This window comes from Taurulus bubalis, assembly GCF_910589615.1.
Source record: "Taurulus bubalis genome assembly, chromosome: 16".
Taxonomy (NCBI): Eukaryota; Metazoa; Chordata; class Actinopteri; order Perciformes; family Cottidae; genus Taurulus; species Taurulus bubalis.
The window spans coordinates 8353557-8370323 of NC_136604.1; the positions used below are offsets into that span (position 1 = coordinate 8353557).

Sequence of the window (16767 nt, forward strand, 5' to 3'; positions counted from 1 at the left end):
CCTCTTCCTCTTCCTTCAACATCCGGAGCTTCTCCTCCTCTGCCTCCTCCTTTCTCCTGCTCTTCACACCAAGATGTGGCACTCGGTGGCACTGGTCCTCTCTGGATTCTCTGCTTTGATTCACGGTGAGCCAGAACGACTCTCTCTCTGTGTCTTTCGTGATGTTTTCGGGGATCAGAATTTCAGCAGCGGACTTTAGTCTCAAAGTGTGGTTTTATAGGGAATTCAGGAATTGGAATTGTTGGAATAAGAATTCAAAGTAGAGAAAAAAAGTGAAAAAAAGGCTCACCTGGTTGCTTTCTCGTTTACATCTCTGGGATTTTTCTCAATTGCGTTCCTGTTTTTTTTGGACATGCTGAGTTGACCTCGCGGATGGATGCCACTACAGAACATGTTGAAACGGGCAGATTGACAGAAACTGTGTGTAGAGAAATCTGAGCAGTCATAACATTTCATTGCTTTTCTTTCCTCATTCCACAAGCCTCTTTCCGTCTAAATCTGTGTGCATGACAGGAGGTTTTACCCCCACAGAAAGCAGGTCACATATCAAACTGAATTGCACATATAGATCGTCTCTGATCGTCTCTGTTGTGTTGAGGATGCGTTACTCGCAGCCTGAGCCGAGGGGCTCCAAGCAGCAGAAGGGAATAGAAAGGCTGACAGAGCTGAGAAGAAAACGAGTAAACTTTACCCACAAGCAGAATGAAATCCTTTTCTTTTTGATGGTTTTCAAGAGGAGGTTTCCAACCAGAAAGCCCAGCAAAGAAAAGACAAGAGGGAAAAAAGTTGACGAACACTGGATTTTAAAGACACTAGATTTGAGGAAAGGGCTTCTGGCTTTTTCCATGACTTTGCTTTGAATGAACCATCTTTCAATACTGCATGTTATGTCCTTCGCACTAGAGCCACTTGAACCCCGACATTCCGCACAAATAAGCTTCAAAGTTAACAAACAAAAGAAATCTTACGCACCGTTCAACACTGTCTCACACACATACACAGTATGTTCAGCATCTGGCTTCGCACTCGATTGAGGTTGTATAACAGCAGATTTTTTTGTTGTTTTACTATTGACACCGACTGGAGAAATTATGTTTTGAACTCATTTAATAATAATTTACTGCACTTAAGCATGGTATAAATGGGTAGATTAAGAAACCTTTAACAACTATAATATTAAACAACAATGGCCAAAGCTTGGCTGTGGCCATTGTTATGTTGGACCCACTGGTTGGAAACACAGAAGAAGCTTCAGCAACACAACGTTCTTAATTCATCCTGAATTGGTCTGCACATTTGTGGCAGTACAGTCTGCGTACACTCCCTTCAAGTCTATTCAATTAGTCTATACATATATCTATTTCATGTTGGATGTGTGTTAGGTCTGAGCGCTTCAAATTAACCTAATTATACAATCATTAGTGCCAATTACCCCCCGAATTCGGGTTCCCACTATGTATAATGACTTTTTGTTTACTGACGGTTCTGCACGCTCTCTCTGATTCGTTCTCCAGTTTATCGATTTCCTTCCTTATTAAAAAATAAAAATAATGTTAAATAATTCAATCTGACTGAGATGTTGGGCCTCTCTTCCTTTGCGAAACCCTAAAAGTCAAGATAAGTGTAACTGATGGAGATAAAAAGATCTTTTTTTTAAATGATTTCTGCAAATTTCATCATTAAATCCGTTTTTCTTTTTAGTCTTGTTCTTCGGGTAGATAGAGTTCAGTTCCTTCGGGCTAAAGCTGATTTGATCAGCAACATGACTTTTATTTTTCTATTTTGTACTCTCACCCAAAAGTCTTATTTGATTCCCTACTGATGTTTTCTTGAAGATTGGTGTCCTTTTTATTCACTACGCAGAAAACAAAGAATTAATCTGCCCTTAAGGGTTTATAGGGACCTCAACTTTAACAATACAGAGGTTTCTTTTTTTAATGGCATGGAGTATAGCTTGTTTTCCCAGATTTTGTAATTATGTAATATTTTCCGGCCTCTTTAGTGTCGTTGCAGGGTCCTCACCAGAGGAGCCTGTTAAAGAACCTGCTGAAGGACTACAACCGGATGGAGCGGCCGGTGGGAAACGACTCCAACCCGCTCCCCGTCGTCTTCTCCCTCAGTATGGTCCAGATCATGGACGTGGTAGGCGTCTACAGCCGCCATTACATATATGATGATGATGATGATGATGTTTTAAAGTTGTGAAGAATTTCTTGGAGAACAACACACATTTGCATCCTAACTCGGTGACAAGTTGGGCAAGCTATGCCAGAAACATATGACAATACTAACAACAACAATAATAATAATAATAATAATAATAATATCCATAATACCAGTGATAATAAGAAACTTTTCCCAATGCTTGTGGGATTTGGAGATAAAAAAAAAAGTTTATTTAATCTTAAATAGGGATGGAAAATAATATTCTACGATCAAATGATTTGAAATTATTTGCAAATTCTTTTTTTTGAGAAGAACCAGATTCTCACCACTAACATGTGGCTACGGATGGTAAGGACCCCTGAGAGACACGAGAATGAATGTATTGCTATCGTGAGGGGATTTGTATCTGACCTAGTAAATTAGAATCATGATTGAGATCGAGAGGAGGTTGATTTAAAAATGATATAAAAATGGGAATCTAGTGATATCTCTGAAATTTAGCAGAAAGTGGAGTTGTTTTTCAGAAATAGCTCAACTGAGGGGATTAAGTAGGATTAAGATAAAGTAGCTTGCCTGTACTGTAGTCCATTGGGATACAGACTTACCGGCCTCTGTGTGTTTAAGAGTTGGTTCGACCACTATCTCCAGTGGAACCAGAGCGAACATCCCGGAGTGAAAAACCTCCGCTTCACCACAGACCAGATCTGGACACCAGACATCCTGCTCTACAACAGGTAAACCACGGATAAACAACTCAACTCTTGCCTCATACACACTCATTATATTTCAACAAGTAGTGTCACTTCCTTCCCTGTCCTTCCTCAGTGCAGATGACGACTTTGACTCCACCTTTAAGACCAATGTTCTGGTGAACTCCAGCGGCTACGCCGAGTATCTGCCTCCAGGTGAGGGGCCTCTTTTTTATTTTTTGATCATTCCTTCCTTTCTCCCTTTCCCACCATTTCCTCATCTCCCCGCGACGCAGCGGCAGCATCTCATTCTGCAATGTATCTGAATGTCTCCCCTGTTTGTATATTTTACATTAATATTTTATGAGAATAAAACAGCTTCGCTTGTTTCTCACTGGTTACAGATTCTCAGTGCTGTGAGCAACATATAAATAGGAGGACTCCGTTTCCTGTCACAACCCAAACGCAACCCTGTGCAAGTGTGACAATAGTAATAGTAACATAACGGCTCCCCTGGGTTTCCACGGCTCTTTACTTTGTCCTTTCTTTGTACACCAGCAGCTGGCTGGATTGAATACAAGGAGACGGGTTGAAGTGAAATGGCCTCCTGAAGTAAAAGTCAAGGACAGCTCAAGTCAAGCTCAGAAAGCCCCCCTATCAATTATATTCAGCGCCATGTTTATTAATAGACTGCTGCTGAATGTAAATACAGCTCCCTAATGCTGAGATTTGGATCAGAGCCAACAAGAAAGAATAAAGACATAGTGCAGCTTTGGTAGCATAAAGAAAAGAGAGTTTACTCTAAAAGATGATAAGAAAGGGAGCAGGGAAAGATGGACTAAATACAAAATGAAAAGAAAAGGGAAAGCAAATAAACAGCAAACCAGCTTTTTAAACTCCCCCCCCCCCACACACACACACACACACACACACACACACACACACACACTCTTGCAATTCGTGGGTATTTTTTTGGGCTGCTATGATCAGTAAATAAAAGGCAACAGGTCTGTGGGTAGCAAGCATGGAAAAGGAGCTTGACAAACGGTAAATAATTTAAAGGTGGAGGATCTCAGGTGTCTGCTGTACACCATCATTTGCAGAAAACCGAGCTGCAGAGGTAAAAGTAGCATGTTTGAGTTTAAGGCTATACCGGGAGATACCGGGGCTTGTAATGCCTTCTTGGGAAGTGATTTTCAGAATGATGGAGTTTTATTTTGGGAACCGTGCTGCGAGGGCGAGAGAGAGAGAGAGAGATAGAGAGAGAGAGAGAGAGAGAGAGAGAGAGAGAGAGATTATTAAACTGCAGAGAAATCCAGGTGTCTTTTTTTGTGAGCGTTGCTTCAAGGTTAGCAGATATCTGTGATGAGAGGCAAAGTACAAAATCCTACTGTGAAGGAGCACGGATCAGTGGACTGTGAAGGCAGACAGAACTATTCGTGTAATTGAGGGTTTAGTGCCTCATTTATTTCATAACAGGACTAATTATAAAGACACCATTTAAAGACAAGAATTTGGTGTCAGTAACATGATTTTAGAGAGCTAGGAGTATATCAATTGGAAGTATGAAATTAAATGTATTGATACTAACATTGGTGTCATTTTTGTGATCAACCTCTGCTTTGGAAGCAGCCTTCAACCTGCTCACCTCCTCTGTCGACTGATTTGCATAATCGGCAGCCTCATAATGAATGTCTCTGGCTGTAAGTCCTCCATGGCATTTTGGTTCTGCGCGCCTCTGAACATCTCCACAAGGCTTGATTCATTTACTTCAGTAATTACTTTAAGGGCTGGAGTTTTCCAGCGACCGATGCGAAGATCGGTCTGTGACTCTTCGTTTGGGGACTGGATTAATAAAAAGAAGAATCCAATGGCAGTGCGTACTCTTGGTTGTGATGCAGCACTTTCACACCATATACATAAATAAGGTGGTTGAGTTCAGAACCCAGTCACTGGAGATGGATGGATATGAAATGAATGAATGCTTCTTTCTGACAGGCTACTTGATTCAGGACAGGCTTTCTTCAATCACAAGTGGTCATTTTTCTCCTTGTCACCTCTGAAGTGAAACTGCAGCAGTCAACGTGGTAATTTAGTCAACTGATTTATCAAGCTTTAACTCTCCTGTTCTTTTGTCTTCTTTTGTCTTTTTCTCAGGAATCTTTATGAGCACTTGCAACGTGGACGTTCGCTGGTTCCCTTTTGACATCCAGAAGTGCGAGCTGAAGTTCGGCTCTTGGACGTATGACGGCTGGCTGCTGGACCTCCAGATGAACGATGCTGACATCTCAGGCTACATGCCCAATGGAGAGTGGGACTTGATTGGTGAGAACGGTGAAACATTTGCATTGCATCCTCAAATAAAACATCCGGCCACAGAGCAAAAAGAGTCAATTCCTCCCTGTCACTGCTCTTCCAGGAGTTCCCGGCACCAGAAGCGAGGCCTTCTACGATTGTTGTAAGGAGCCTTACCCGGATGTGACGTTTGTTGTGACAATACGGCGGCGGACGCTCTACTACGCCCTGAACCTGCTCATTCCCTGTGTCCTGCTGTCTTCGATGACCCTGCTCATCTTTGTGCTGCCAGCTGACTCTGGGGAGAAGATCTCACTAGGTGAGTCAGTCAGAAAGAGCAATGACGGAGGAAATAGATGGACATGAGGCAAAATAACAAGCAAGAAGTGGGGAAAGATAGCTTGTTTGATTGACATGTCTGTTTTTATCTCGGGGGCGGGGTCAGCGGGGTGCAGACCAGTGTGAACACACTGCACAATGTTTCTGTATCTTGCCTTCATCATGGTGGTGTCTGAGGTTGTTCCTGGTTGTCCATTGGTCAGTCATAATTACTCTTAAAGGTCCCTGTGTGTGTTTTATGAGGAAGGAGATGCGTTCACATAACAAGAAAAAAAGATGCCGATAATGTTGCTTTGGATGCTTCATATCTATTGTGATCTGAAGTCACATGAGACCGAAAACAACCTCAGATAACAATTAGAAGTTTGGTAAGGTTAATTACAGGACAGGAAAAGAGTTGCGGACTAAATGTAAAATCTACATTGAAAAGGCAAGCACACTCCCCTCCATCACCAACATACCCATGAAGTGTCCATGACCGAATCATGTCTCCAACCTGGGAGCTCTCGTGTGTAAAACCGAGCATTCACAAAATAGAAACCTTTCTATAATAAAGGTGAAAAAAAATGAAGCGGTGATGCAGAAGACCAGGGCGGGATGAAAGAGGCACAGGGAGAAGGGGTGGAGCTGAGAGAGAAGAGGGATTACAAGATGAAATAGAAAGCACAGATGGGTGTGGGAAGGAAGAGAAGGGGAACGCAGACGGGAGAAGAATTTGAAAAGGATGAGACAGGACAGCACAAAAGAGAGAGGGAGGACTGATGGCAGGTGGGAGACAACCAAATCGCACAATAATGGGCTGGAAGAGAGAGAGGGAGCATTGGCGCCATCAAACAGCAGCCTGTTTAGAGGATAGGATATCAGACAAAGCAGACTCCAGATTATCCGACAAAGGTTCAAAGGAGATATAGGCAATTTAATTGGAAATTACTTTGATACTCTTTCTTTTTTTTTACTGTTGGTGAGACAACAAAAAAGTAAAATGCTCTGTGAAACTACAATGGAATTTCTTACTAATTTCTAACAATTTATACACAAAACAATGACTTGGTTAATCAAGTAAATAGTCAGCAGATTAATAATGTAAAAAGAAGTTAATTGCAGTCCTATTTCTGACATTAGATTATTGCATGATCTTTGTACCAGTCGGATCACTCACCTCATACACCATAATAATAATAATAAATCATTAATGCTTGTGCTTGTTCGTAAATACTATTGTCTGAGAGAGAGGGAACTCAGAGGGAAGCCGTGGCAGCTTTGTCACAGCATATCCTTCACCTCAATACAGGATGCATTACGTAGCATTTCTCCACAGAAAATAAAGCCAAGCCTTACACACAGAGCAAATTAACCTATTGATGTAATTAAAGCTAGTGAATTGATTAGGGGAAGAGAGCTTACACACAGCCTTCCAGGAAAATACTCACTGTCACCCTCTTGATGGAGGAAACGCTGAAACCAAATGGCTGGGCCTTTAGTGTGAGAGGGGCCAGAATAAGTGTCACTTCTGAGAAATACCGCAACATAAAAGAAGCATCTTTAGTCTTCCAAATCCTTAAAGGACGCTCATATTTTCTCTCTCGGCCAAGCGGTTTAATTCATTGCTTCAACAAAGCACTCCTTAAATTCTGTCTGTTGAAGAAGTGAAATAGATAGGGTGGAGGTGGATAAATAAAGATGTAGATGACTTTCAGTGCAGGAGGTGTGTGTTCTCATATAGCAAGCAGAGTTTGGACAACTTAAAAAAATGGCCATTTGCTGTGCGGAAGGGCTTTTTGCTGTCGAGCTACAGAATGTCAAAAAGTAATTCACTGCATGAGCATTAGCTGGTCATTTACATAAATCGAACGCGATCTCATCCCGAGTGTGACCATTTATCAAAATGCCAAACAAACACTCTCTCGAGAAAGTGCCGCTATAGGGGAGGGGACTAAACCACGATATTGATTGTCTAACAAAATGTAGTTCCAACATGAAGTTCTCAAATATCTGTCTATCTGTCTATCTGTCTATCTGCAGGCATCACTGTCTTGCTGTCCCTTACGGTGTTCATGTTGCTGGTCGCAGAGATCATGCCGGCCACATCTGACTCCGTCCCTCTCATAGGTATGTGACAGACAGTGTTTGTGTCCATGTTTTCACGAGTAGAACACATGGTCCTTTATGAGCAAGGTCTTTAACTCGACTTATGACTTGTCAATATGACATCAAGACGTTTTCCTCGTTGGAGAGAAGTGTCCATCTGACAGTGCTAATTCTCCCCGCAGTAATTCCAAGTGGTGCACAGAAGGAACTAGCTTCTGGGAGGCCTCTGGTGGTTGTCTGTTAGCGTGATAGCACGTGCTAATTAGCACAAAACTAAAATCACAGCTGAGGCTAATAGGAATGTCAACAGTACAATTATGATGTTTGCAGGTTTAATAAACCAAAATGATGGATTGACACTCTGACCTGATGATGGCTCAACACAAAAAGTTCTAAAGTTATTACCTGAGTGGGATCCTGAGGGGGACATTGTCTGTACAAAACGTTGTTTCAATAATTGTTTTGCCATAATTGACTCACTCCAAACCACACGTCAACCTTATTGTGGCGGTACGGAAAAACGTAATCTTCTGGGGACCATGAATGACAACATTTCATTGCGATCCATCCAGTAGTTGTTGAGTTATTTCAGTCTGAACTGACCAACGTTGACATCCAGAGAGCCTGCTAGAGTCTGCTAGCACGGCAATAAGATCCCCGGTTTGTTGCAGAGCTCTTTTCAGGGTGTCACATCCTCTATCCAAAGACTCATCTTCAGAAGAGAAAAACTAAACACATAAAATGCCCCCAAAACATGAATTTTGCCATCTGCTGGCCTTAAACTTTAATTGGCTAAATTGATTACACACTGCTGGATATTTTATTTAATGAGCTGAGTTTGCAGCCAGATACAGATGCAAGGCCATCTTTGCCCAAAGACACAAATCCTGGTCATTAAAAATTTCAAAAAAGAAATGTAGAGTTATAATCACCGGAGAGCTGCTTTCAGCATCATTCCTTTAATTAAAATTAAATACCCTGATGCAGCCTTAATCTGTTCCTGGTTTTTACAAACACAATGTTGACAGGCGTGTTAGCAGGCAAGTAGTGCAGGTCCGCGATATTTTACAGAAGGAGAAACTCAACATGAAAATATGTTTTTATGATAACCTGATAGCTTTTGTCTTTGGACTTTTATCTGTGTGCCAAATCAGAACCTGCTACAGCCAAAGTATCTGTCTACCTGCATAGGTATTACATTGTGCGTAACAAGAAACCTAACACTGCTCCATACTCTACTCCAGGTCAGTACTTTGCCAGTATAATGATCATCGTTGGGATGTCAGTCATGGCCACAGTGGTGGTTCTGCAGTATCATCACCATGATCCAAATGGAGCAAACATGCCGAAATGGGTGAGTCTTCATCATCACCTCGAATGTATTATCAGTTACAAAGATCATGCTGTCCAGCGAGTTAAGTCCTGTTAATGGTTGGTTTCCCTATTTCAGATATGATGCATTACTATTATTAATCTCAATTTCACTTCATTATTCGAATCGCATCACGCTCTGCCATTTTCATTTCATCCATCCGTCAGCGCTACCTGCGCTCCTCTGCCAGGATCCTTTACATTTTTCATCCTCCGACTTCCTCGGCTATGACTCATGCGGCAGTGTTAGTCTGCCTGAGCGCGCTCAACAAAGGCCTCGCCGCAGACTTCAACAGGAATGCGTTTCAAAGCGCTCTGGATATGTAGGTGGTTTGATTTGACTCATTCCACCATCTTATTCGTGCCTTTTGTTAAACGCAAAAAAAAATGAAATGTGATCATGTAATAAATGTGAAATGTGGAAAAAAAGGTTTGAAATAATGACTTGACATATACAAACTACAGTCATTGTTTAAGATATTGGCTGGTATTGCCAAATTGTAATTCTAATCAACAAATGAAATATAGGTTGACATTGTTCAGCATTTAAAACATTGATGGGTCTACATTTATTGATATATGTACAGGCTGCATGAGAGTGCAGATGCTGCATTTATAGACACATTGAAGGACGTTCTGTTGATGAATGGCCTGTTAAGACGATCCAACGGCCAATTAGCAAGCTAATTCATACAAGCACAGTTCATAATCACAGCCATGGACAAAAATAACATCAACAGAAGCTGCAACAGGGACTGTTACCTAGCCAGTAAACACACCCGGTGGAGACTAATCCAGACGTCATCTGGACATTAGCTTCTCATTAGATGTCAAACAACCATCTGGATGCTGCTGGACATGTCGTCTCTTTGGAAGAGAGTTTTGTTTTCATGTTGAGGAAACGGAGAAGAGAGGAAACAAGACCTACTCAACCAACAGCTAATCTTCTCTTTATTCTAATGCTGCAGTTAACTGAGACAACATTGGAGGCTCATTACACAGTAATCTGACAGTCAATCTCAATAATTCCACGGTTTAAATGTAATGCTGTCTTTGTAAGTATCCTCTCTGCTGAAAACACAGTTAAAGCTAAAAATCGTCTCTGCCTCGGGCACTTTAACTGGGCGTCCCTGGCGAGGGCCTCATACTTCTACTTACACAAGTGGAGCTGCATTTTGAAACAAAATGCAAGGTTGGAGATATTACGAACATCAATCTACGACAAATGGGGCTATTCACCCATCTTAACTGGGGTTATGTGAAGGTCAAAACGTGTAGGTGGTTATGATTGTGTGGTGGCGCTCAATGCCAGCATCATCATTATTTTCATTTGCCTCCTCGTGCTTTTAAACACTTCTGCTCTGCTACCTCCTGTCCTCCACTCTCATCTTTACATATCTCAGTTTCTCTGTCTTTCTCTCTCCAGGTGCAGCTCGTCTTGCTGCAGTGGGTCGCATGGTTCCTGCGTATGAAGCGACCAGGAGAGAGCGACGACCCAGAGCGGCCCCCCTGTGCCCCCCACTTGCGGCGGTGCTCCTCGGGCTCCCAGAGTGGGAGCATCCCGAATCCACCGGACCCCACCCTCCATCCACTGCACCCACACCACCTGGCTCCTCTCCATGCCGGGCATCCTCACCTCCACACCCAATCCAGCGCGAACAACAACGGGAACCTTCTTTACATGGGCTTCCAGAGCATGGAGGACCCTTCAATGCTCTCAGAGCCTCTCCAGAGAAATAACATCTCCACGGGGCCTCCGCGGGTACCAGGTAGCCCGCCTCCTCACCTCCCATCTCAGTTCTGCAGCTCCCCACCACCTCCGATCCCCAATATGGATACTGTAGGCTGCCCCAGCACTGTCTCCAGCGGTGGGGGCTTTGGAGGAGGACCCGGAGGGCTTGGTGGGTGCTCCACTGCAGGGATAGGAGACCCCCAGCTACAGGCCATCCTGGAGGAGGTGCGTTACATGGCAGACCGTTTCCGGGAGCAGGACGAGGACGAGAGCGTGGCCGACCAGTGGAAATTTGCAGGGGCTGTAATCGATCGTCTATGCCTGGTGGCGTTCAGCGTTTTCAACATCATATGCACCATCTCTATCCTCATGTCAGCTCCCAACTTTGTGGAAGCCATTTCAAAAGACTTTGTTTAAAAGCAAAGAGGAAAAAGGAGGAGGAGAAGCGTGAAGAAAAGGATGATGGAAATGAAATATAGGATGAAGGATCGAGTGGGCCCGGATCCAAGGAAACACAATTTCCCGCGGACTGTATAGCTCTGTGATTTGTGATTGCAAGGAACATGGAAATAGTAAAAAAAACTAATTGTTTTCTTTGCAATACATCTGTTTTGTAACCGATATATAAGAAGAAAACAGATGAGGAAGGGTAAAGAGTGAACTTGAAATGAGATTAGGGTGAGCAGGGTGCTTTATCAGATTCTTGACACGGTGAAATGGATTATTGTGGTTATTTCAAAGACTTTACCCACAAAAATGAGGAAAAGAAAGAGTCACTAAGAGAAAAAGGAAGAGAAGAATATTAATCCGAGGGCAAAAGAGACAGGCAGATAGATAAGACATATATTTGGCTGTTGGGTTTTTCTTGAGGAGGGAAGACAATCCGTCACTCCCACATGTTGAGAACGGACGGCATCATTTAAAGTGGTGTAGGGAAGAGAGCGTGGGGAGAGGATGAAAATAATTTTACAGACAACAAAGAAAGCGATGTTGAATGAACGAGTCTTCATCTTGTGACTTTGGTTAGGAGGAGTAAACCGCTTGATGCTCGGATACACACAATTGGACAGAAGATTGGGAAGCAGAGAGGAACAGAAGAGGATCTCATCTATTATTCAATCACATCCATCTAATGACCGTCAAATTGAAAGACCTTGGATAATCTTTAAGACTAATAAGCTTTTAAAAGATGAAGTCCCATCTCTGCTTGACGCAAACCACTTTAAATTTCCAAGGCCTTATCTCTTTGAGGCGATTGCCAATCTGCAACAATCAGCAGAGATCTAAAGCTCCTTCGCTGCGCTTATCACGACCAGGAAACTGAATTAACCGGTCCTCGACAACGCAATGGCCAGTAACTGCACCACAGTGGCTTGAACCAATAATAACCATGAAGCACTTACCTAACTGTGTCTGGCAGGTCCTAATGGACCCGCAGATCTTATTGGATCTCGTATTAAAGGTTGAATAACTGAAATGGGAGGTCAGGTCTTTAAAAGAACATGAAATGATTTCATTTTATATGGAGAAGCAACTATCACATTTCTGTCAGATTCCCTTCAACAGGCTATAGCTATATAAGGATTTCACACATATCTAAAATGAAAAATTAGATTTTAATGGAGCTGTATTTTCATAAAATTGAGTCCAGTCAATAAAGTGTTGGGTTAAAAGGTTTGACAAAATATGTCTTTCATAAGTTTCATAAGACAATTTGAGTTGTCTGCTCGCAGTTTGAATGTGTGCTGAATGCAAGGTTAGCTTAGTTTAATTCATGGATGGCGGTCTAAAAGCTGTATTATACCATTTTCAATTTGCAGAGAAATTTGATTAAATCAAACTTCTACTTTTTTTCTACCTTTTATGACATGTGTTTAAAATCTTTCCCAGTTCTCTATGTATGGTTTCTTAACTCTAATCCAGAGAGGAATGTCTGTGGCATGTACATTGTCTGCTCACAACCCCACTATTACAAAGGGAATAGTGAAAGAGTCAATAAAGGAGTGATTTTGGACACGGCCCAAGATTATAAGAAAAGGATGCGTCATGAGTCAGACATCCAGCTGAAAGTGCACCTTTCACAAGTCTGATCTGTACAAATCAGCAACGGCATTGCTGAGTCTCTCAAAGATAGTGTCACATTGTCTTCAATACAACTTTTCATGTGGATACAGCAAGTGTGCAAAATAAATGTAGAAATATCAGGGACATTCTTGAGGATTTTTCTGTAAAAACGGTAGAATAAATAGTAGTCTATTGATTCATGCACACATAGGTGCCGCTATGCAGCACATAATATAAGTGGTGAAAACCAATGTTTAAGCATTAACAACTGGATAATGTGTGTTTTCTTGCATTTGAGAGACCCACGAATCGTGCATCTAGTCATTCTAAGCAGAGACATAGAAAAGCTAACCTTTAGTTTGCCTGGCTGTAGTTGGAGAAAGTAAATAAAAACCAAACAACCCTCAAGAGTTACTCTATATAATTTATATGGTCAACATATACCATGAAAAAATTAAAACCTGGAATGAGTTATGTTACATTGTGACAGCCTCCTGTCCACTTAACATCAGGTCACAAGCGTGTATTTTCATGTTAAGTTATTTCCTAAAACAGCAGGGCACTGTGTTTTTTAGCAAACACGGTTTGACGTGATGTGTCAGTCCAGCACGGCGGGGATTTGCATCTCCATGACAACAGGGCTACCTGCTTAAAGCTGTGGAAGAGGAGTGGTCAAAGTAGGACGTGTTTTTAGACAAATAATGGAGGTGGTCTATGGTACAGTGGAATAAGCGATTACAGATGAAGGCTATACAGATAATACTTGATAGTAGTGTTTTAGTATTTTCAGGGGATTTGATGACAATGAGAATATTGGCAGCCTTACCCTGTAAGGAGTTCATCACAGTTTGCTTATAGGCGCAAAGATCCAACAGGCCACAATATGTTTACTACATTCCTGACCGACACTGTTTCTGGTGGCTTGACATTTACTATCCACATAGTGTGTGGAGACAGTTGTACAAATACGTTATCTCTATACCTCTCTTATTCTTCTGTCTCCTCTCTCTTTCTCTATAAAGTCAAGGATATTTTCCTTCCAGCACATACTGTCACCTAAACCCTGACATCTGTACATTTCTCATTCTGAAAATAAAGGATTCTCCCTTTTTTCTACCACCTTTGGTCTGCTCCCTATCTTTCTCTGTTGACAGTGGCTGGCCCTAAACCCAAAAAGAAGAGAAAAATGACAGAGAGAGATAGAGAGAGAGAGAGAGAGAGAGAGAGAGAGAGAGAGAGAGAAAGAGAGAGAGAGGATAAGAGGAGGGGAGAAAGTGCTGACGCCCAGTGAGATCTGGACAGGGCCTTAATTGATCACTCGTTCAGGGAGGAGGGAGGAGGGGGAAATGGGGGGGGGGTAATGGAGGAGAGGGGTGCATACTGGGTAATTCATCGGATTTATGAGGGACAGAGGCAGGGGAGATGGGTGCTCAGACAAGCATAACTCAGTCAAACATCAAATGAAAGGCCACTACAGTATATCACATCACAAGGGGAAAATATATACTACAGAAATAAACAGAAATTAGAGACATATTTTCATGCAGCTACATGTCAATCAAGTAGGTGGGCTGTGTGGGTTAATGTGGCCCTCATTGTGGCCCTCAGTCAGTGTGCCAGACTCAGTAAAGAGTCAAGGGTGTATTTATAGTCGTGTGCTGGTCTTTATTCAGCCCAGCCGAGGGCCCTCAGTTTGACGAACTAACTCTCTTTCTCTCTGAGGTCGAAAAATGTGCAGCGTTAGCAATCTAGCAGCACTTAGATTTACTGTGTTCACTCAGATGGAATAAAAGAAGAGTGAGAATGTGTGTGAAGATTATGTGTCTGTGTGCGTATGTGTGTGTGTGTGTGTGTGTGTGTGTGTGTGTGTGTGTGTGTGTGTGTGTGTGTGTGTGTGTGTGTGTGTGTGTGTGTGTGTGTGTGTTCATGGGAAAGATGAGCCTCAGGGTTTGCGTATGCGTATAATCAATCAGTTGTTGTTTTTTTCTCACCCAACAATTCTGATTTAATAAGAGCTCACTGACCTAAAGCTTTCTCCCGGATACTTTACCAGAGGGGTAATTCAACTGAGCCTCACTGGAGGCCCATTAGGCCTCACACAGCGCTATAACTGTAAATGGGGTGGTGATATGCAAGATAAAAAGATGAAATCACTGCAGAGCATACAAATAAACCAGAAAGAAGTATACACACAAACCTGAGAAAAGACTAAACACAGCCAGAGGTATTACATGAGGCGATCCCATACGGCATGAAAGCCCCTCCATTCATAATCTACATTTTCACAACCGACTCACTGCACACAAGTTGAAGCACATAAGTATTTAGACGCACCCACCCATGTGCATGCACACCTGTTCTCTCTCAGGGTCCCAGTGTGCTCTGCTGCATGAAAGCTCCCCGACATCTTGCGGCTGAGGCCGATCAATGCCTTTTAATTACCAAGGGCCTAAAGCGCCGGTCGATACAGCTGACGAGAAGCGGAGAGAGAGAGACAGAGACCGACACAGACACAGGGGAGAGAGAGAGAGACACACGGAGAGAGGCAGGAGGGATGGAATGAGACAAAAACAGGGAGAAATGAGAGGGAGATGTAGAGAGAGAGAGAGAGAGAGAGAGAGAGAGAGAGAGAGAGAGAGAGAGAGAGAGAGAGAGAGATGCTCCAGACGGTGATTGATGCTCACTCCTACCAGCAAGCCTACATACAGATTGATTGATCCTGCCGAGCCACATTCATTCACTTTACAGACCGCCGTATAACCAGCATGGGCCGCCTCGGCCACGAGGTTAAGTGGACACGAGGTGTCCGACCAGAGGGCCGCAGACCTCTTAAACAATAAGTCAACAGTGGCTGGTTGCTCTCTGTGGTACTGGCTACAGTACTCTGCTTTATTACTTGACTGGTATATTAGGATATAATGCACCCGACATGCCAAGGAAAGCTACAAATAACTTAATTCATGAGCTTCCTTCCAACAAATTTCTACCCAGGGACCTGCCAGCATTGGCAAAGGCATACGTTTAGTTATTGAGGAATTTTACTCACTTTCCGACCCGAGGAAATCAATGAAGTTTTATCTATGCCACTTGCAATGTGAATATTGAACGATTGGGACTCACAAAAGTCAGATTTGAAAAAAGAATGATCAAAACTTTTGAAGAAAAAGCAGGCCAAGATAACAATTGTTTCACGCTGAGGAAAAATTATTGTGTGTGGAGTGTACCTTTAAGTGGTGCCTAATACCGATCATTAGAATGAGGGAAAAAATGAATGTCATGCTTGAGCCACTATTTATACTTTTAATTTCATGTGATGAATCTGCAATCAGGTTGAAAATCATATGCATACGGACACTGACTACTTCAGACGCTATATTTTTTTCCTTCACCGTTACAGTGCTAAAGTAAATTACATAAAAAACCTAGGACCAACATTTGAACGGAAATAGGTATGTCCCAGAAAGTGCAGATTCGTGCTTGAGGAGAAGTAGACCTGAGCATGTGCCATAGTTTGATGCAACCCAAAGTACTGGAATAAGCATACAATTGCATTTAAATGTAACGTTGGATGCACATATTCATGTCTAATGCAACTAACTTGTCCTTAGTCGGCCCTCTCTGGAGAACGCCGTTACAATTCACTGCAACTCAATTGGCTTTAATAAAATGAGGAAAAACAAACGGGGATAATCCAGGACTTCTATGCGCTGGAGGGTGTTAGAGGAGTCTGGATTGGAAGCTGTTATGACTTTTAATTACACATTACATAATTATGCGAGTTTCTTGTTATATAACGCGATTTGAGATTTCAGATCCGTCCTTCTATTCTGAGACGAAGACAAGGAACAGACACAAAAAAGAAAGACAGACAGAATAAATCAAGCAGTTTAAGACCAGCCCGGCTGCTGCTGAGTAAAACTGAGAGTGGCACGTGGGAGAGAGTCCCTGCAGCCTCGGCACAATTGGACGTTAAGTGGACTCTACACATTTCCCCTCAGGTGTAACCACAAGCCTGAGGACATT

At 42.5% G+C, this 16767-nt stretch overlaps 1 protein-coding gene across 1 annotated transcript; it reads left to right on the top strand.

Annotated features, from left to right (window-relative positions):
- Positions 1-73: 73 nt before the first annotated feature.
- On the top strand, positions 74-11097 carry chrna11 (cholinergic receptor, nicotinic, alpha 11; the record flags this gene model as incomplete). The annotated part of the gene is made up of 10 exons (XM_079231757.1): positions 74-125; positions 2003-2148; positions 2476-2514; positions 2791-2900; positions 2992-3071; positions 5013-5180; positions 5275-5469; positions 7512-7598; positions 8822-8931; positions 10375-11097. 10 exons carry the CDS (start codon positions 74-76, stop codon positions 11095-11097), a joined length of 1710 nt encoding a protein of 569 aa, XP_079087883.1.
- Positions 11098-16767: the final 5670 nt, after the last annotated feature.